General features: G+C 33.3%; 2 protein-coding genes and 1 pseudogene across 2 annotated transcripts; 1 reads left to right on the top strand and 2 right to left on the bottom strand.

The window, feature by feature from the left end:
* Positions 1–203: 203 nt before the first annotated feature.
* LOC147908339 (uncharacterized) lies at positions 204–1,718 on the bottom strand. Its single transcript, XM_087410526.1, has 2 exons — positions 1,640–1,718; positions 204–1,237 (listed from the first exon to the last, which is right to left on the bottom strand). Exons 1-2 carry the CDS (start codon positions 1,716–1,718, stop codon positions 204–206), a joined length of 1,113 nt encoding a protein of 370 aa, XP_087266652.1.
* Positions 1,719–1,753: 35 nt separating this feature from the next.
* On the bottom strand, positions 1,754–2,953 carry LOC147908338 (uncharacterized). The gene has a single exon (XM_087410525.1). It carries the CDS (start codon positions 2,951–2,953, stop codon positions 1,754–1,756), a length of 1,200 nt encoding a protein of 399 aa, XP_087266651.1.
* A 1,545-nt stretch (positions 2,954–4,498) lies between these two features.
* On the top strand, positions 4,499–6,547 carry LOC147908337 (uncharacterized; annotated as a pseudogene).
* The last annotated feature ends 15,922 nt before the right edge of the window (positions 6,548–22,469 follow it).

The following is a 22,469-nucleotide window of genomic DNA, read 5'->3' as shown; positions in this document are numbered from 1 at the left end:
TCGTCAATTTTTCCTTCTTCTTTGGGCCTCTTTGGAAGGTAGTTTCATTCCGGTCCCTCCCACCATTTCAATTCAAGGAATTTCTTAGCATCACAACCTCGTGAGGGTAGATCTGGGTTCATCACTCCAGGAAAATATCTCCAAGATTCAATATCCGTAAGGCTCCTTATTTCCAGAACACGATTCCATACAAAGACTGCCCATTATCTTGTTTGTCGAATCCATGTTAGAATGGTCATCGAGTCGCTCCAGAAATAGGTCTTGATATCTTGATAATCCATAGCTTTTACGAAAGATCGCATCATCCTAACTCCAATGGAGACTGCTAGTAATTCAAGGCGAGATATGGTCTTTTCCTCTTTGGGTGCTACTCTAGATTTAGCTTCTACGAGATGTATCTCGACTCCTGTGCTTGACTCAACTCGTACGAAGATTGCCGCGTATGCGTCTTTACTGGCGTCGACAAAAATATGAAAGGAGTCGGGACCTCTTTCTTCTCCAAAAATCCACCGTGGAAACTTCAATATGCGTAGGAGACCTAGTTGCTGAATCCATTTAAGAAATTCATGTTTAATGTCGCCGTTTATTTCTGTGTCGCAATCCACGTTTTTATTCCACAGATCTTGCAATAGTAATTTTGGTTTTAACAGTACAGGACAGATGAATCCGAGAGAGTCATAAACTTTCTGTACTTGTGACAAGATGACTCTCTTCGTTATTTTCTCCGTGATCGTCGGTGCAGGAAATTCCGGTAACATTAAAATATCCCTCTTGGTGTCCCATATAAGTCCAAGCACCATTGATTGACTCTCAGGATCCTTGCCAGTGTATTTCCAATCTCTTAAATCAAATCTGGCTTGAGTCAAAAGGGAACAGGCTTCTTTCCTGAAAACTTCAAAATCAGAATAAGAATTGACATTAGTAACACAGTCATCGACATTAAAGGATTTTGCCAGTTTCTCATAAACTGCTTTCTTATATGGCAAAATGGTAGAGTTTAAGGCTCTATTAATATGCAATTCAATCGCCGCCCCTAAAAGGAATGGGCTGCTTGTCAATCCGAAAACAACTCGACGATGTCGATAAATCTCTATTTCTCCATCAACGTTCCACCACAGGAATTTCAAAACATCTCTATCCGACGGAGAGATACTGATTTGTAAGAAGGCTTTTGTAATATCAGCTGTTACTCCTATCTTCCTCTCTCGAAATCGATGTAGCAATACTGGAATAAACTCTATAAGATTGGGTCCAGTCTCCAAGCATTGTTAAGCGAAGGCGATTCCTTAACTTTTGCTGACGCATCGAAAACAGGGCGTATCTTCGTAGTTCTTTCTTTCTTGACTACAGGTCTGTGTGGAAGATAGTAGCTCTCTTAGTCGACTTCAAGTACAGGTACTCTTTCAATAATCGCTTCTTCGAGCCAATTATCAAAGACAGCCTGGTAGTCGTCGAATAAATCTTCTTGTCGCAATCTCTTTGTGACGCCTTTTAGTCTCTTCTCGGCTACGTCTCGATTATCTCATAGAGATGGATGATTCTCTTTCCACGGCAGAAGAACTTCGTATCGACCTTCGTTGTCGATTTTGGTTGTCTCTTGAAATGAGGTCTTTATTTCAGCTTGACTCTTTAGTAACACTCTCAATAGGATCCGTGATGCCCAAGACATCGAGTCTCCATAAATCTGATATGTTGGCTTCTTGAGTGAACATCGACATAATCGTCAACGTAGTATCGGTGCCACTGTCATCGTCTATGTTCCCAAGATTGTCCATCCAAGCTTAGTTTCTAAAGCTATTATTCCTTGATTTATCTGTAGGACTTTCCCTGTGAATATTTTGCAAACAACATCAGCTCCAATCAATAGTGAAATGGATTCTTGACGTTCACCGATGTCGCTCAAGCGTATGTTTTTTTTCTCAAGTATATCCATCCAAGTATCATCGATATTACAAGGGGCGTCCTGGCAGATAATATTTTGTTGCAAAGCTACGAAGTCACATTTATATGTTCCATCTAAGTTACCGATGTAGATCCGACAAGTTTTGTGTCTCTGAGGTTTGGTTTTAGTTCCTCCAAACAACAAGTGTACCATCGTCTGTTCGCTCTCAGTCTCGTATCCAAGCTCTCTGGCTATTTTTTCCAAAACATAAGATCTATGCGAGCCAGTATCTATGACGGCGCGAACATTCACCAAGCCTTTTGGATCTCGCATCTTGACGTTTAGTGTAGGCAGAAACATTTTTGTATTCGGAGAGACATTAGCGAGACAACTGTTTCCCTCGTGAAAAGCTGGTTCTTTCGGTTTCTTCTCATCCGCTTGCTTGGTCTCATCCTTGCTCGACAGGTTTCTACACATCAGCAGGCAATGTCCTTTGCTGCACCAAGGGCATTTTATTTTGTTACGGCATCTTTTATAGCTGTGCCCTACTTTTAGACAATTGAAACAGCCCTGCTTGTCTTTTACAGCTTGGATTCTCTTCTCTAAGACCATACTTCTGGCCGTTTCACAACTCAAGCTGTCATGATTAGCTCCACAAAATATACATTGCTGTGGCTTTGCTTCTTTCGCCGATAGTAAGTTAGACGCTGTCGCTATCTCTGGATCTCGTTCACTCTTTGATTTCCTTTTATTTTTGTCCTTTGTCATCTGGAAATCGTTGCTCTTAAAGCATGTTTTTGTCATTTGAATACGTTCCTCGCTCTCGACCTCTCTTCCTAGAAAAGTCATTAGATTAGTAAGACGATCTTTTGCAGTAACATTTACAACAGACGCGTCAGAATGAGGAATTAATTGAGTCCTTGTTCGTTGCCATGTACGTAAGGTCTCTTCAGGCAGTGAGGATTCTACTAAAGGAAGCAACATTGCTGCGCACATTTCTGTTGTCACCCTTAAAGTTTCAAGTGCTCGTATATGTGTCTCTAATTTATCATAAGTGATTGTGAGCGACATGTTTTTATTCTTACTTAAGACTAACTTTAAAAGTTCGCGTACATAATATTCAATCAATAAGTCTTTTTTGCCGAATCGAGACTCGAGGCTGTGTATGGCTTTCTCATAATTACCGGCCGTTAGTGGAAAACTATTCACTACTTCAAACGCGCGCGAGTCTTTTACCATAGACTGTACCAAATATTAGAATTTATCTTCCCTCGACAACGTGGCGTCTTCATGAATTTTCTTAAAAGTACTCCAAAATGGTAGCCAATTTTTGATATCACCGCCAAATTTTTTAAATTCAATTTTCGGCAATTTCAATGCGCGTATACTTTCCTGTGTTGTCGTGGTAGTCCGTTGTAGCGGAACCGGTGTCGGCATTTCGAGTTCATTCTTCCGCTCTAAAAGACAGGTTAGCCCGATTGATGAAATACCTTTGTTTGATGGTATTTCGTGGCATACTCATCTGCGTATTGTGCCTCTCTTCCAATGGTTTCTTCAGGCTCTGCAGCTTCTGATTTAGCTCATTAAGCTCATTCGTTTTGTCTCGTAGCAACGCGAAGCTGACTTGCAATGAGGTTATGTCCGGCGATTCCTTCGACTGCTCAGTCCGGAAGGAAGTGTACATTCTCGTAAAGGCGGATCGTGTTATTTTTAGCGTTAACTTTACTTGTTCCATGTCTATGGATTACTTTCTTACGTTCTCTGCTTGCTATAAAACGGCTACAATGAAATTATTCAATCCTGTCACGGTCGCCAGAATGTTACAGCCGCGGTTTTGGGATCGTAAGGTTCTCAATAATAGTAGACATTTCTTCTTATTTTACACGAGCACGCTACTTTTTTGCAAAACATTGAGAGCATACGGCTCGGATTATACGTAGTAACAATGGCAGTAAAAAAAGGCAAAAGTTATATTGGCGGGGGAAACGGACAGCACTCTCTCTGCTCGCGATCCGATCTCGTCTTCTTCCGTTCACACGCGGCCTTTCCGGCACCTTCCTCTAACTCACTCCTCGGCCGGTAACAAACATCTCGCCCTCTATGTCAACGGTATTGAGAGCGCGCTTCCAACACATATAATACTAACATCCAAGTATCATTTATGAAAAAATTTTATGAAACAAATTTATGAGATGGTAATTCTCGGTTCAGGTGGTGAAGATGTACGCCTAGGAGAAACCATTTAGCTAGATTGTGTCAGTAATCAGAAACTTGGAGATCAAGCAAATCAAATTCTCGTGGTATGTGCGCGCCGCATATTTGGCCATCATAGTCTTCATTGAACGATTGACCGTCTACTTCACCCTGATAATGTTTTAATGGGAAATAATTTGATTGCTGATGTGACCTATGAAATTTCGACATACTTTAACATACTTCAACTAGTCGTCGCGTTGTACTTTCCGCAAGGGCTAATACTGCTGGGTGATCAATAGTGTCATTTAATCGATTGAAGGTAAATTATTATATTATTTTCTAATTTACGGTGAACTTAAATCTACAATCATTCTTATATCTTTATTGTCATATAGTTATTGAACTAAGCTTAATTTTTTCAGGATTTTTTGCTGATGAACGAAATGAACACCAGACGCTTCTCGGAAAACACGCCGCAGTTGCAATTTAAATTTCAGAAACCAAAGGAAGAGTCTAATGCAAAGAATCAAATAGACAGGTACATCTCGAGAAATGGGAGTATCATTCTGTCCGAACATCAAAGATTACCTGACATTCCGATATACGTAAAGCTTCAGCAAGTTTCCGCCAATTGAATCAGTGGCCAATTGTCGCCAACTTTATGCAATATCAACTTAACTATTAAGCCAGGTCAATTGTGTGCTGTAGTCGGAGCAGTAGGCTCCGGCAAATCGTCTATATTACATCTACTACTAAGGAATTAAATCCCGGCACAGGTTCCATAATTCTTACTCAGGGCTCCTCGAAGTATAATTTTCCGGGCAATTTATCCTCTGGAAACTTCACGAACAATCCGAATTTGCGTATTTCCTATGCTAGTCAAGAACCTTGGCTTTTCGGTGATACTGTAAGGGACAATATACTGTTTGGCCAGTTCTACGACAAGGCTAGATACATGCAGGTAATTTTCATGATCCAAAATGATTGTTGCGGATATTGTACAGTGTTTATATATTCCTGCACGTTAGTATCAAGAATTTTTATGTGTAATTAATAACAATTCTTACAATTAGATACTTTAAACAATTAGATATAATTTAGATATAATAATACAAAAGCAAATTTAATTTATTACTGAATGAATAATTTTTAAATTTTTTCTTATTGTTATGAAGGTAGACATTATTTTATTAATAACACATAAAAATTGGTTAATTTTATAATTAAAATTAACAAATAATAAGATTTTTTAAATAAAAAATGACAAGAAACTTTTAAATTTTACACTTTACACTTTTATATTTTACACTTTTTTTACTTAATTTTTATGTAATTTACGTATAATTAATTAAAAGATGAAGTTTAAATTTATATTTTAAATTAAATATCCTGATTTTGTTTCTTAAGGGTTTCGTGAAAATGCAAGGAAATTATAATTAATACAATCAAATAAAGATTTCATTGGGATATTGGACAATTTGAACCAAGCGCAGAGAAAAGAGGAAGAGCTTCGGAAATGTCTAAGAGAATTACAATAACGAGATATCAAGATTATTGACTATAAGTTCCATCACTGTAAGATGAGATCACTCGTTATTTATAATAAAAGCATAAAAACTGAAAAAAAAATATTTTACATTATTTTTGTTTAATAAAAATAGATAACACAAAAAATGTAAAATAAAAATAGAAAAAATGAACATAAATAAAAATAATAATACAAAATAATTTTAAAAAATATCTGTATTTTCGCGTATTAAAGATTTCTAATATATCTTCAATAATTATTATCAATTAATAAAGAGCGGAAGAAGTTTTTAAATTAAGATTAAAAAAAGTTAAGCATTTTCAATTATCTATAAATTTTCTTAGCGTTATTTTCTTCGTTTTTAAATAAATTAACTTCATCAGATTACATCTATTATGAGAGATAAATTCAAGTAATAAGATTATTATTTTGTCATCGCAGCACTCGGACACTGATGATTCGGATTATGTGGAGAACATCCCGGAAGCCGAGATGACGGCACACGGTCGAGTAGCCGGCAGAATACAAAGAATATTTGCATAACGTGGTAATAATTTCACCTTATTTGTCTGCTGATGATCTTCATTATCAATCAGGTTGTCACTACCGGGAATGATTATTGGCTGTCATACTGGACTACTTTGGAGGATGTGAGGCGATTGAAAATACTAATGTCAAACAATTCGCGAACATGTACAATGACAGTTTCATTGGGTCGATCTTCACGTTAAACCCGGACTGCTGAACACTATGAATGCCATATGCGTATACACATTCTGCATCACTACTACGTTGTTTCGCAGGTTTCTTTACATGAAAGTCTCTATGAACTCGAGCAGTAACCTTCAACAGCATCATGTTCTTCAAACTGCTGCAGGCGCGTATATCATTCTTCCACAATAATCCTTCCGGTGCGTATAGTTACGAAATCCGATAGTCATCTTAACTACTCTACAGAGACTTCATAAAAATTATTTTATGACAATTTTTAAAAATATTTTTCAGATAATTTTTAGAATATTTCACAATTTTTATATTAGGTGTTGGAATTAATTCGTAGCGTTTTACAAGTGATGGGAAGTACTTTCATTAATGTATTTTTTAATGCTCATGTGAAATAAATAACATTCTTTCATTAAAAAACGCTACGAATTAATTCCAACACCTAATATAATCTTAAAATTTTTTAGAAAGATTTTTTTAATTTTTAAATGAATTGAAACTTTTTAGAAGTGTTGAGAAAGTAACTTTTCTAAATTTCTTTATAGATAGATGTAAATTCTGAAATAAAAAGATTTCTCATTTTATATTTTCCAAAAAAAACTTAAAAAATGTGAAGAAATTAAGATCTTCTTTAAAGAAATCCTTAGAAATAATATATTTAAAATATAAGAATTGTTAAAATGTTATTAGAACCTTTTTGAAGAATTTTCAAAACGTTAATTTCGGATACAAAAAACAAGTATATTTTCGTCAAATGTGATATTATTAAGTTGTAATGATCGTTATCCATAAAAAAGTAAAGCGTAATGATGTAGATCTTTTTTTGCACATATTCATGATATCAAAGATACAAATTATCGATTAAAATTGATTAATTTTATTTTAAAATATTATATTATATTTATGTAACTTATGCCAATTGTATTAAATGAATGTCATTCTAATTATAAGCTTATAAAAATTCTATTCTAATTCATTTCTAATTATAAAAATAAGCCACGACTCTGTTTAATTTGTTTAGAAAATTTACGAGCATTTTCATTCTAATGAATTGTCGAACTTATGCCGATTTCGATTCCTGGATATGTAATTTCGATTCTTGCAGAGAGTTAACAATATTTCTTTATTCCAGGAAGAATTTTAAACAGATTTTCGAAGGATATGGGCATCATGGATAATGGCTGCCTAAACTGATGTTGGAATCCAGGGATTTTGCGTAGTATGTGGTATAATGATCATGGAGGCGATAATTAATCAGTGGATGCTAATATTGACAGCCGTACTAGTCGTCTTGTTTTTTTTCGCGAAATCCTATATGAAGATTGGTCAAGACCTCAAATGTCTCGAAGGCGTAAGCAAGTATAATATATTAGAGCAAGTAATTTATTAAAAAAAAGTTATTAAAAAAAAGTGCGATGTATATTACATCCTTGAGGTCTAAATTCGTGGACACCTGCCAAAGAATTCGTATTTTTAAGATCTTACATTTCTCGGAATTTAATAAATTCTTCAGAAGTTTTTTTGAATATGTTTTTGCGTTTTCAGTGAAAAGTCCCATATTCTCATACGTAAATGCCACTCTGAATGATTTACCAACGATCAGAAACAGTGGCATTGAAATGGAGAAATTAATGCGAAAACGATTTGATGAGTTGCAAGATCGTCACAGCGGCACGTGGTATCTCTTTTTAACATGCGCTATAGCCTTTGCTGCCGTGGCGGATTTAATAATGTGCCTGTTCTTCGTCTGCATTTGCTTTTCTCTAATATCAATGAATGAGATTGGTACATTATATTATATCTAATTAATTAATAGGTTCTTAATTAAGGAGAGTTAAATTTTTTTTCTAAAGATTTCATAAAGATGCAAAAGGCTACTTAGACGAATTAATTAGTAGAATTAAATAAACTTTATGTTTCAATCCTTATTTCAGCGTGTGATTCTTTTTCTCAATCATCAGATTATGCAAGTTCTCTTTGTTCTTTATACTACAGGTAGTGTAGCCAGCAGCAAAGCAGGTCTAGCAATATCGCAGTCATTGATACTGATCGTTTGTCAATATACCATGAAACATTTAGCGAATCAATGTCATGACCTCCGTGGAAAGGATTCTTCAGTACACGAACCTTTCTAAGGAAGAACCTATTACTCGGACAATTCACCGCCACCTACATGGCCATCCCAAGAACAATTGATCTTGAAGGATATCAACATGTAATATCATATGGATGATCCATAATAATCCGACTGTTCATTCTTACAAACATTATTTGTGTTTTATCACGTATTCGGGCTTTACAGAATCTGAACGTATCCATCGAGCCTGGCTGGAAAATTGAGATTGGACGCCGGCAAGTCCTCCTTGATCTCGGCGCTTTTCCGCTTGTTCAGTGAAGGTTTAGAAAGCGAGATCAAGATCGATGGTCGGGACAAGCACGGTGGGCCTCAATGAACTGCGCTGCAAAATCTCCATTATACCATAGGAACTTGTGCTCTTTTCCGAGAGTCTACGTTACAATTTGGATCCGTTTAATCAGTACGATGACTTGAAGCTATGGGAGGTGTTGCGGCAAATCGAGCTGAATGATGTCACACTGGACCACGATATCTTTTCTGGCGGTCATAACTTCAGCGTCGGTCAGAGGCAACTCATATGCCTGGCCAGAGCCATCTTGAGAAACAATCGCTAGCTCGTTCTTGATGAAGCCACGGCCAATACTGATTCGCAGTGAGTCTTTACGATTCTTTAGGATTATATTTAAATATCATTTAATGAAAACAATAAATTTTAATTGATTAATTATATATCAATAAATTCTCTATAGCAAATAAAGTCATAGTAATTGCAACAAAGTCATGATGACTTGCAAATATTTATCTTGTCACGGATGTAATAGTATGACAGTAGAATTATTGTACTGTACGAATATCAGCTTTGTTACAGGTGTGATATCATTACAGATTAATTAACAATTATTTATTTATGACACAAACAGATTAAGATAATGATGTGCCTTTGATGATTTTACAGTAACATCAAAAGTTATGATGTGATTTTTGAGAGTTTACATAATATGAACGTGACTTTTTTTACTATGAGATATAGCAATAAATTATCATATGCAAATAATTCAAACTTTCTATTATTAAGTTGCTATTTTTTGCGAATAATAATAAATGATTACGAATAATATAAAGTATTTACAGTATGTTACATAGGTACAAATTACAGTTGGATACAATAAACAGTTGGATACACATTCGTTTTATAATGGTAGACATAGCCATCAAAATCGTATATTTTGTACCTATAATTTGCAATGTACGAGAGAGAGAGAGAGAGAGAGAGAGAGAGAGAGAGAGAGAGAGAGAGAGAGAGAGAGAGAGAGAGAGAGAGAGGGAGAGAGATTTTTAAATTTAACATGTTATAAATTTGCATCCCTCAATTTGAAATTCTATTTCTAGGACGGAAGCTTTAATTCAGGATACAATAAGGAGCAATTTTAAAAAATGTTATCACTGTTATCGATTGCACATCGTTTGAATACGATTATAGATAGCAATTAGATCATCGTAATGGAGAATGGTTCTATCGTGGTAGGTTTTTCCGTTTTAATTAAAGCGTGAATGGGTTAAGAAGAATATTGATTTTGTAAGACAAAATTAAGAGATATAATTTTCTATATAACTGTCTAAAAAGGTTGTTTATAATAATTTTGATTAATAGCATGATCAGTTAAATCTCTAAAAGATGTTTAAAATAAAACTTCTAAAAAGTGAAATTTCATTCTTTAAGATTGAATATTGTGATGATCTTGTTCAAGACCAACTTAATTTTTACTCTTTAAAGAGAAAATTTACTTCAAATTATTCAGAGAATTTAAAATCGATTTAGCAATACACTTTTTCCTGAAAATTCAATGTTACGTATATAAAGAATAATCAAGCTTTTTTTGAAAAATTTTGTAATATTCTGAAGGAAAGTCTTCATACGCATTTGATAATTAAAATTGTTATGTCAATAGGAATTTGATTGTTCATATGAGCTGTTACATGACAAACCAAATGATTACTTTTCACAAATGGTGGAAAAAACGAGCAATCAGATGGCGCAAAGTCTTTTAGAACAGGCGAAGAAGGCTTGCGAGAAGAATAACGATCATTATGAATTGAACTTGTCGGCGCAAAATACTGAGTGTGAGAGCGCTTACAGAACAGACCGCTTTATAGATTTTCTACTTCTAATAATCTTATACTAAAAATATATATATATACTATATATTATATATAGTTATATATATATATATATACATATACATACAATATATATATATATATTAGGTGTTGGAATTAATTCGTAGCGTTTTTTAATGAAAGAATGTTATTTATTTCACATGAGCATTAAAAAATACATTAATGAAAGTACTTCCCATCACTTGTAAAACGCTACGAATTAATTCCAACACCTAATATATATATATATACACACAACGACTCATGAAAATGATCGACCCGTACTATTAGAAATTTTATTTTGAAAATTCGTGAATTAAAATATCTATAGCAAATTAACATCATATTTGTTTGATTATGTATTATTAATATTAAAAAATCATTTTTGTCTATGCTTTCTTTGAATCAATTAGTTATATTATGTATTACATTATATTTATTTCTATCCTATCAGTCATTGAACGTAATTTTATATTTATGTATTACGTGTACAACTTTGCTGCCGTTTTTCTATAGATGGCTTTAGCGGTAAGTGGTAGTCGAAATAAATAAATCATAGATGTCATACAATAAACTTGAGCATCTGTCAACATAACCCCATAGAAATATTAGTTAGATTTGTGTCTGCATCATAAAGTTATTCTCGATTGAAAATGTCAGTTTATAAGCCAAATTCTCGTCATTTGCGGGAGATTTTAATTTTCTGCTTCAATATGAAGAAATCTGCGGCTGAGGCTCATCGAATGCTCTCAAATACTTATAGTGAGGCGGCTATTAGTGAAAAAACATGTCGTGAGTGATTTCAACGCTTCAAGAACGGTGATCTTGACGTCGAAGACCGGCATAGCAGTGGAAGAGAGAAGATTTTCGAAGATGCAGAATTGGAGGCATTACTTGATCAAGACTCGTGTCAAAATCAAAAAGAATTGGCACGATCATTGGGAATGACTCAACAAGCCATTTCAAAACGCCTCAAAGTCATGGGAATGATTCAGAAGCAAGGAAATTGGGTGTCGTACGAGTTGAAGCCGAGAGATTGAACAGCGTTTGTTTGCTTGTGAATAGCTGCTTGAAAGGCAAAGACGGAAGGGATTTCTGTATCACATTGTGACTGGGGACGAAAAATGAGTTCATTACGATAACCCCAAACGCAGAAAATCATGGGGAGTTACCGGACATGCTTCCACGTCAACGGCCAAACCGAATATTCACGGCTCCAAAGTCATGCTCTGTATTTAGTGGGACCAGCTCGGAGTAGTGTATTATGAGCTGTTAAAACCGACTGAAACAATCACAGGCGATTAGTATCGAACACAATTGATGCGTTTGAGCCGAGTATTAAAAGACAAACGGCCGCAATACAACGAAAGATACGATAAAGTGATTTTGCAGCATAACAATGCTCGACCCCATGTTGCGAAAGTGGTCAAGACATACTTGGAAACGTTGAAATGGGAAGTCCTATCCCACCCACCGTATTCTCCAGACGTTGCTCCCTCTGACTATCACTTGTTTCGATTAATGGCACACCGCCTGGCTGACCAGCACTTCCGGTCTTATGAAGAAGTAAAAAATTGGATCGATTCGTGGATCGCCTCAAAAGATGACCAGTTTTTTCGACGCGGGATTCGTACGCTGCCCGAAAGATGGGAGAAAGTAATGGCCAGCGATGGACAATACTTTGAATCATAACCAGGTTTTTACAATAAAGCCTCGAATTTCGGAAAAAAAACGGCGGAAGCAAAGTTGTATACATAATATATTTATACATGTTTTTTTATGCCAGTTAGTACATGATCAAATTTACGAAGAAAAGGAAAAGTAAAACAAGAAAGAGAACTATACTAAAAAGACATAAATCGAGGATAAGATATAACTTTATATTTAGTATTATTTGTTAACTTCTAATAACTTCAGTTTTTCTTTACTGCCCCATAATTATAATGCAAATATGTCGCATCTATTGTAAAGATGGATTAGGATTAAGTATGTTATTTTTTTGATTATTCTTATCAGCATATGTGACAAAATAAAATATAATAAATCTTTACCTCTTATATGAAATCTTGATTTTTAAATATTTTATACACGCTGCGATGAAATAAATTGAAGTATACATAAAAACAGGAGTATATCTATAGCAAGCGCGCAATGCGCGATATAGACAATCAATTATGTCTATTTGCGTAGCTTGAAATCTTCAAAAAAGTTTGCACTTATAATGAAATAAATAAATATATATATATATATATCTGGTGTAGAAAGAGAAAGCGAAGATACTGATCGCATAAAGTGCAAGCAACGCGGATAGATCTACTATTGTGCTAAAGTTTTGTTCCTCGTCAACTTTTATTTTCAAATTTTAAATATCACACTGGCTTTATGTACATTGACCCTTTTTTGAGGCGGTATAGCAAAATTCTACTTTGTGCCTAAAACTTATATTGCACCCACAGAAACATCGGTATACCGTATGAGTTCGCCTACTGCTAGCCACAGAAATACGGTTATACACTGTCTGCACTAATGCAATCATAGATAAACGCTACAAGTGTGCTCGTTTCCTGATGAAAATAAAAATCGGAGCGTAAGTCGAATGGAATTGGAGAATAATATTATACAAGCGTAACGAAACTTCTAGGAGACAAAAATTGAAACAACGAAACATAAAAGAGGCATTTAGATTTTTTTTACATTCCGTTGTTTCAATTTTCGCCTCCTAGATGTTTCGTTTATGCTATTACTCTCTCATTATATTCGATTTATGATCCGATTTTTGTTTTTATCAGTTTTCTGAAGATAAATTTCCTACTGCGCAGATTAAATTCTAATTCTCTTGCGGCCATTAAAACATTTACACCGTGATAGTTTTGAAGTACCTTTAAAGATCAATCTACTTGGGATCTCCACCCTCCACACTGATTTTTAACAGCGATCTCTTTTTTATTTTAAACACCAAGTTACAAAATAACTGTAATAAAACGTGTTATATTACAGTTTTATTGTAATGTGGCAAATTACACCTAAGAGATGCGATATGTTTAACTTTGTGTTTGCTGGATTTGTATATTTTCATGTTTACATACAATTGATTATTTTTCATGCAATGTATTTTAATATCGAATTGCAGAAAACAAAAAAAGAATTATAATGTACAAAGAATAATATAATAAAATGTAATACAACATAAAATAGAATTAAATCCTTTTATATAAAGTATAAAATACATAAATTGCTTATATATGTTTATAACATTTTGTTTAGAAAGGACATCTTATATACTTACAAAATACAAATAATAACATAAAATTCGCATATGATTCAAGAAAATCTGAATTCTGACTCAGCAATAAGAATCATTACATTTTTATTTAATAAATGTTTTAATAATACAATGTTTATTATTGAACAAATGCTTTAATTCCGTATCTTCTAATATAAAAATAAAAATTGCTAAATTTTAAGACATTTGAAACCAAACATTCAAATTAGTTATTTTAAAGAAATTTATCTTAAACTACGCGTCTGCAAAAATGGAATTACAAAGTAACGTCTTTTTTATTGCCATAACTATGTTTGGTAAAAACGTGCAGATTATAACTTTGTAAGTAACAAATACGTTTTTGGTGCAGAACATTTTACACAATTTCATAATCAGCAATCTACAGTAAAAAGAGAATACTTGATTGAGTTATTAGCTTGATGAAAGTTAAACCTGTGTGACAACCAGTTCCAAAACTTTGGTTTCCTCTAATATAACGGTAATATTATTTTATACATTTAGGGAAAGGTCGCCGATATCGCCATATCATTTCGTTTTTAGACAATATTTCTTAATTAAACAAAAGATAAAAATAAACTTTAAATACATAAATACAAACTGAAAAGTATTTTCTATCAGGTAATATAAACAGTTTTTATAATATTATTTGTAATTTTGCAATAATCAATTTTTCGTAAGAAAAATAGGCAAAAATAAGCGTTCGGTAAAATAACCTCCAAAATTGACATAGTAGACAGTAATATATTATAATATATACCACATATTCTTATTCTTTTTTTTACAGAATTTATCTGTATAAAATACCTGCATGTAAATGTATATAAGATTTTCCAGAATCTTTTCACTTCGATATAAAACATTTTTGTTACATTATATGCGTAATTACTTTATGCTGTTATGTCATACGTAACGCGATAGCTTCTTATATGCTATATGTAGAACCATTGCTCTAATTTAGCATTATTTGACATTATAAAGCAACATTACGAAAATTAAGTTAATTCATGGTATGTTTAACAGACAGGGGTGGTTTACAATGCATCCTGATTTTATATTTATTAAATAGTATTATAAACAACTAATAGAAAAAAAATAATATAAATAAAATTGATTTAGGAAATTACAAACATTTAAAACGATGTAATATTATTAATAATACAGTCCCTGTTATTTAAATTACGCAATTTGCTAAAGAAAATCGTAAGAATTTTATTTTCGCATTCATAGAATTCATTTTTAGCTGATTTTGTATAAAAACAAGTCAAAAATATAAATACGAATTATGCGTTTACAATTTTTTAATTAATTGAACAGTTAACAGATGTTTTGGTTAGTAATATTAAATAAAGTGCAGTAAAATGCAGTAAAGTGCAGTTAGTTTCTAAGAAATAAGTCACTTTAGAAAACCTATAGCAGTATCAGCAACTTTCCTTTATATTTATATTATTTGCTTCATCTTTCATTAATTTACATTACAAGAGAAAACATCGCAATAAGTTCATTATATCTTTATATTAGCTTTTTTTTTATCATTTTACAATTCATTCATATGCATATATATAGGACGGTTCCTGTGATATCTTGTGCGTGTTTATTAATAATATATCTGAATTTTTATAGTGAATTAAAAAAAAAGAGAGAGAAGGCAAAACAATTAGCCAAAATCAAATTTTATTTGCAGCATATTTAGTTTAAATCTTTTACTGTATATTTATAATAGTGTATACATGTAAATACATAAAATTGTGTGCATATATACAGGGTGTCATGAATATATGGCCCCACTCGTCCCGAGCAGGTAGAGTGGACTAAATTGAGTAGAAAAATCCTCTACCATTTTGTAATGCTCGCAATAATTAACGAGATATTAACGTTTAAAGATAGCCGAATACGCGCGTCCGCTCGACTTACTATTGTCAAAGGTACGGCCCACCGAGCGCACGGCGCGGGCCGCGAGGAGCGGGAATGGCTTAGCAGGCGCGCCGCGCTGTTTGAGCTTAGATGCTCGCAACGGTAAGGCCCGCTCCTCGCGGCCCGCGCGCTCGATGGGCCGTACTTTCGGTAATAATAGGTCGGGAGGACGTTCATATTCGGCTATCTTTAAACGTTAATATCTCGTTAATTATTACGAGCATTACAAAATAGTAGAGTACTTTTCTACTCAGTTTAGTCCACTCTACCTGCTCGGAACGAGTGGGGCCGTATATTCATGACACCTTGTATATATATATATATATATATATATATAATATATATAAATATTTTGAGAATAAAAATAAAATATAATAGTAAAATTTACATCACGTTTTATGTTTACATTAATAAATTATATTATCATTATGAGAATATTATTATGAGAATTGTATTTACCTTTACATTACAAAGAGCATTATAATTTTACATATCTTCAATACATCAAATATTTTATTAAAGTTTTCAGCTTCAACTTAAGTCGCTATGGTGTTGTTAGAAGCCATATAAGTAAAAGCATCCATTAAGCACGTTTGTATTTAGTATAATATAAAGACTAAATGTTACAATCATTCGTACCTTATAATAATAGATTAAAAGCATTAAATGCGGATCAGGCACTAGTTCGGGATCACACATTATATTTAAATAATTATAGTATTTTTTATAAATAATGCATATCACAAGATTCTTTAGCATTTGCATTGCCTTTTTCAAGTGTCAATTTTTTTTTATTTATTAGCAATAGCGCTGCACATTTTATTAATATCGTTAACTAACAAAACGTGAGACATAAAGTAGGATATGTACAAAATTCATAGAAAGTGTAATATCATAAGAATTGCCTTATGGGTTTTACAGGAGTAAGTAGCAATAGATTTAATGAAAAAAGTTAATGTTCATGTTTAGATGAAATTAAATCCCAAAAAGATAAAATATTTAGTAAATTAATTCACAATAAGTACATGGGATCTAATTGTCATTACGTAATTTAATTAACATTAAAATGTATAAAATAGTACGAAATGAAATAAAATCCATAATGTAATCTTTATAAAAATATAAAATATGAAATATGAATTATTCTTTCAAAAGTGATCCACATCTAGTGGCCTCTATGTATCTATAAATAAAAATTCCGTGAAAAGAAAGGCAATCTAATCTAGATCTAGATTAAATCTAATCTAATCAATGTAATCTAATCTACATCTAGATTATCTATGTGTCCAATATTCTGTTCAATACTTGTTAAACGGCATTTATATACGTTATCCCCCAATGTACATATCTTACAGTGAAGTTCCATAAAGTTCCTAGAGGAACTGCGAAAACTATTTCTGAAAATCTTGTAACAAATATTAAAACGTATTCTCGTATGTAGTATTTAACTAATTCAGTTAAAATACTAGCCGACGCCTCGGAAACTATGGCAGAGATGCTAGAAAAAGCGCTGGCACCATTATTAATCATTGGATTGTTTTGCAATTTGTGCATGTTCGAATATCCTCGTGGACACCTAGAACATATCTTTCTTATCTATATACTTTGGCCAAATGGGGCTTTTTTACGTACTTTTATTATACTATCCATTTTTCATAATTTATACGCATAATTATTACATACCTATCAACCAAATCATCGAATTGATTCTGGTCAACACATTAATTCTCATTAGTCTTTGTCGTTTCAAGGTAAAAATTTTGAAATGTTTTGTATTCTCAGTCCGTATATAATAATTGATTTTATATTACTTATCTTTTATTTAATAGTATTTTTAATTGAGAGCATTAAAGGAGTCTTAAATTCACAATTACAGGCAAATACAAAATGATAAAACGTTTTTATAAAAGGCTTTCAATACCATCAAACATGACCTACTTTTAGTTAAACTCAAGCTATGCAGTCTCTCTCATTCGGCTCTCTCGCTAATCTGTTCTTTTCATACAAATCGTACGCATTGAAAAAATCCTCAAATATAATTTTTTCCTTCATTTTTCTTCTTCGTGCCATTTTTTCTGGAGTACCTCAGGATTCCATTCACGAAATTTTACTTTTTATTAGGTGTTGGAATTAATTCGTAGCGTTTTACAAGTGATGGGAAGTACTTTCATTAATGTATTTTTTAATGCTCATGTGAAATAAATAACATTCTTTCATTAAAAAACGCTACGAATTAATTCCAACACCTAATAATATTTTTATCTAATTTGTCTAATGTTTCTCTATCCTCTTTCATATATGCAGACGACGTAATTTTTTTCAAATTCTTTCACCCATTCGATGCTGTTCTGCGTTAAATAAAAATCTAAAATTTATTGCCGAATGGTCTACTAATAATTCACTGCATCTAAATTCCTCTAAATCATCTTTGCAAATTGTCAGTTCCTCAACATTATTCTCCCGTATTCAATCCTTCGATATTTTTCTCAATTCCACGCTCCTCCTTTATTAAGATTCTTGGTGCCTATGTTGATATATTCTTCATGGATATTCATACGTGCTTGTCAAGTGTCGGGCTGCTTACGCCCGTCTACATCTTTTTTATCCCATATCTTCTTTATTCGCCACACCTTTCCTGCTTTTAAAAACTTCTCTTTTCTCAATTATTCGTTATTTCATTATTTTACGATTACGCGATGTTGTCTACGTTTCGGCTCTTAATCAATAACTCCTATATCGTGTACAGCGTATTCAAAATTCTTGCCTCCGCTTCTCTTAGTGCGTAAATACGACTATATATTTGTGTATTACTAGAGATCTGGCTGGCTTAGGATGTGGCAACGTTTTATTCTACATCTGTATTGTTTCTCGTTTTTTTTTTTTTTTTTTGCTTCAATACTCTATATCTTCTATTCAACGCCTCTTTGAATTAAACTTTGAACTTCATTCTATTTATTTTTAACCCTCTTGTTATCAAGGTACCAAGATTACTTATTAGGTGTTGGAATTAATTCGTAGCGTTTTACAAGTGATGGGAAGTACTTTCATTAATGTATTTTTTAATGCTCATGTGAAATAAATAACATTCTTTCATTAAAAACGCTACTAATTAATTCCAACACCTAATATTATTCCATTATCGCTTTTTCCTATACCTCAGTCAAATATTTTAATTTTGTTCCTATATCAATAAAAACCTCTCCTTCTTTGTCCCTCTGCTTTCGTTCTCGTGTTTTATTGCGTCACTCAGTATTTAAGAGAGACTGTAACTAGTATATGTGTAGGTGCTTGCGCCTGTATGTGTGCGTGCGTATGATTTTAACTATTGCTTCACTACTCATTGTATTATTGTCCTAGTTTTTTGTTGCTGGTAGGCTATGTAACACCTGTTTTGCTGATATCTAACTATTTGCAAGCTACTATAATATATTGTATCATATTTTATGTCTATTACTTTGTTAACATGTAATTTTTTTATAGAGTTTTGCAATGAATTAAATTTAATTTAAAAAAAATTTTTTGTAACAATTAATTTTTTTTAATAATCAATTTTAATGCTTTACATTATTATATTATAATATAACTCTTTATCTGTCACATTTCCTGTACACATTGCAACAACAATTTTTACTCAAATATAAAATTACAATAATTGTTCTGTATGCGTAATCGATTATATGATTTTTTTTTTAAAAGATTTGAAAATGTGCTTATACAAACTTGCTATAGTAGACGACATGTTAGAAGCTCTCGGAGCGCCAAAGGAATACTAAAGACTATGTAATTGGATAATTCGTATAATAATCGGATTGATTATACGCGTTTTTTATAAATTAGCATTTAAAAATTTTCTTGTTTTTATTTCTCTTCATAACTAATTTTGGCGTCTGACGTTAGAAGCATTTCTGAATAATTATCCGATACACATAATTATAACTGATTTCTATCTTTGGGTTAGTATTATACATGTGTATACATGTGTATTCATTTTGTAAGCTATTTTTAGTGACACTATACGTCAAAATGTTTACAGTGTGAAATACTTAAAGACCTTTCGCTAACATATAAAAAAGGGAGCCATCTTCATCATTGACCATGACCTTGACGACATATGTATAGTTGTCTGTATTGTCTGTACATAACACACATATATATATATATATATATATATATATATATATAATACTTATTTTGAGTCTTAAAGATATATTAAATAACAATTACTTAAAATAATTAGTTACTTTTTATTATTAAATATTTGTAAGAGATGAGTATCTTTAAAAAACGTTATGTGTATGTGTTCGAGATCGGTAATTCGAAAGAAAAGCAAGAATTCTTTCAGTCGACCGACATTAATTGTCATTGAACGCATGCATAAATTGAGCTCGTGATTTCATCTCGAGCATGATCTTAATCCTCATTAAAATCATCGAATTCGTCGTTCTTTGTTCTTTTTAAAAACAATTCGTTACACGCAAACAAGCTGTCGTTACCGGCAACGGACAATCGAAAGTTCTAGAACGATTCAATTCGCGCACGCGAGCGCCGCGCTCTGACGAATACGTCATGCGCTGTCACCAATCCCACGCACGGATTTTCTGCCGCGCATGACTGTTACGTTGAACGTCGCTAGAAAAGAATTCAAAGCGCCAATCTGTACACCTAATGCCACGTAATAATTACGATTGTGGCAAAATTTTATTGGATTTTTCCCAAAAGGGAAAGCTCAGGCCGAAAGCAATAAATGCTTCGATCTCGCCGTCCTCCTTCTTACTTCCAAAAAGTTCTTAGAGTTCTTAGAGTCATAATCTCGCTTCGTAAAATCGCCGTGCTAACCGTTTAGTGAAATCGCTATAAACCGAATCTTTCGAGAAGTGCCGAGAAAAATCGCCGAGATTTTCCATCACCGCGATTCCAAACTCAATTTTGGAAAAGGTGACCGCATTTGATATTTTGTTAATCTAATTTTTAATTAATTATATTCTTTGACTCTGTAACTGATTATATTAACGAAAATTCTTTTGTTAAATTAAAAGAAACGGAGTTCTCTTTACTGTCGTGCATCATATCAACCTTGTGCCGTTCTCTCACTCGAATCGTTCCGCGTGGTTCGCTCTCGCACATTTTCTGGTCCTTCGAGCCGGATTTAAACTAGCGAGAAAGACAGTAAGACAAACGCCGCATCACTTTAAAAATTTCACGATCAGCGCTCTCGCTCTGGTTCGCTCTCGCACAGTATGTGAAGGAAGTAATGTTGAGTAATGTAATCGAATAAACATACTATCAGAATAAACATACTATCAGAAACTATCTTTTTATTTTCAATGAACTGGATCTTGACATATATTGTCATAAAAAAGTAACAACAAAAGTAATGATAAAATTGTAACATAAAAAATAATAGTAAAATCATCATAAAAAAGTAATGACAAAACTAATGGCAAAAGTAACTTTCCGTCCTTGACTGTAAGAGAGAGCTGCATGTCGATATGTAGTTACGATACGATTGAATCAACAATAGGACAGACTTCCATATCCAGGGCACTTCGCGTCAAAAGACGTAAATGCCTTTCAAAAAATAAAGTTATAAAAGTCTCGTATAAAAGTTTTATTTTTGTGCTCGCAGCGTGCATGCAATTATTTGAACAGTCCCGGAAGCACAACTGTATAAAACTCGTTTCTGCTGTGTGCGAGAGCGCACCGCGCGGACAGATTCGAGTGAGAAAACGGCACAAGGTTGATATGATGCACGACAGTGAAAAGAACTCCGTTTCATTTAATTTAACAAAAGAATTTATTTAATGTATTCAGTTACAAAGTCAAAAGATATAATTAATTAAAGATCAGATTAACAGAATATTAAATGCGGTCACCTTTTCCAAATTGAGCTTGGAATCGCGGTGATGGAAAATCTCGGCGATTTTCCTCGAAGCTTCTCGAAAGTTTCGGTTTATAGCGATTTCACTAAACGGTTAGCATGGCGATTTTACGAAGCGAGATTATGACTCTAAGAACTCTAAGAACCTTTTTGGAAGTAAGAAGGAGGACGGCGAGATCGAAGCATTTATTGCTTTCGGCCTGAGCTTTCCCTTTTGGGAAAAATCCAATAAAAATTTGCCACAATCGTAATTATTACGTGGCATTAGGTGTACAAAATTGATTGGCGCTTTGGATTCTTTTCTAGCGACGTTCAACGTAACAGTCATGCGCGACAGAAAATCCGTGCGTGGGATTGGTGACAGCGCGTGACGTATTCGTCGGAGCGCGGCGCTCGCGTGCGCGAATTGAATCGTTCTAGAACTTTCGATTGTCCGTTGCCGGTAACGACAACTTGTTTGCGTGTTGCGCAAAACGAATTGTTTTTAAAAAGAACAAAGAACGACGAATTTGATGATTTTAACGAGGATTAAAATCATGTTTGAGATGAAATCACGAGCTCAATTTGTGCATGCGTTCAATGACAATTAATGTCGATCGACTGAAAGAATTCTTGCTTTTCTTTCGAATTACCGATCTCGAACATGCTGTGAAATTTTTACGAACTTCCTAAATGTCCTCCGCGATTCTTTTTTGATGTATTAACGCTTTTGATGGGATATAAGCGATGTAACTTCAAAGTTTCAAATTGAATTATGACACAATGACGTAATGTGATGTTTGTAATTCACTATTAAGGATTTTCAACGATTTTTGCGCATCTTTTGGTTAAAGA

Source organism: Acromyrmex echinatior, chromosome 10 (genome assembly GCF_024713525.1).
Source record: "Acromyrmex echinatior isolate Ae372 chromosome 10, ASM2471352v2, whole genome shotgun sequence".
Taxonomy (NCBI): Eukaryota; Metazoa; Arthropoda; class Insecta; order Hymenoptera; family Formicidae; genus Acromyrmex; species Acromyrmex echinatior.
The sequence above is the reverse complement of the archived record's forward strand: the minus strand, read 5'-3'. Positions and strand labels throughout refer to the sequence as shown.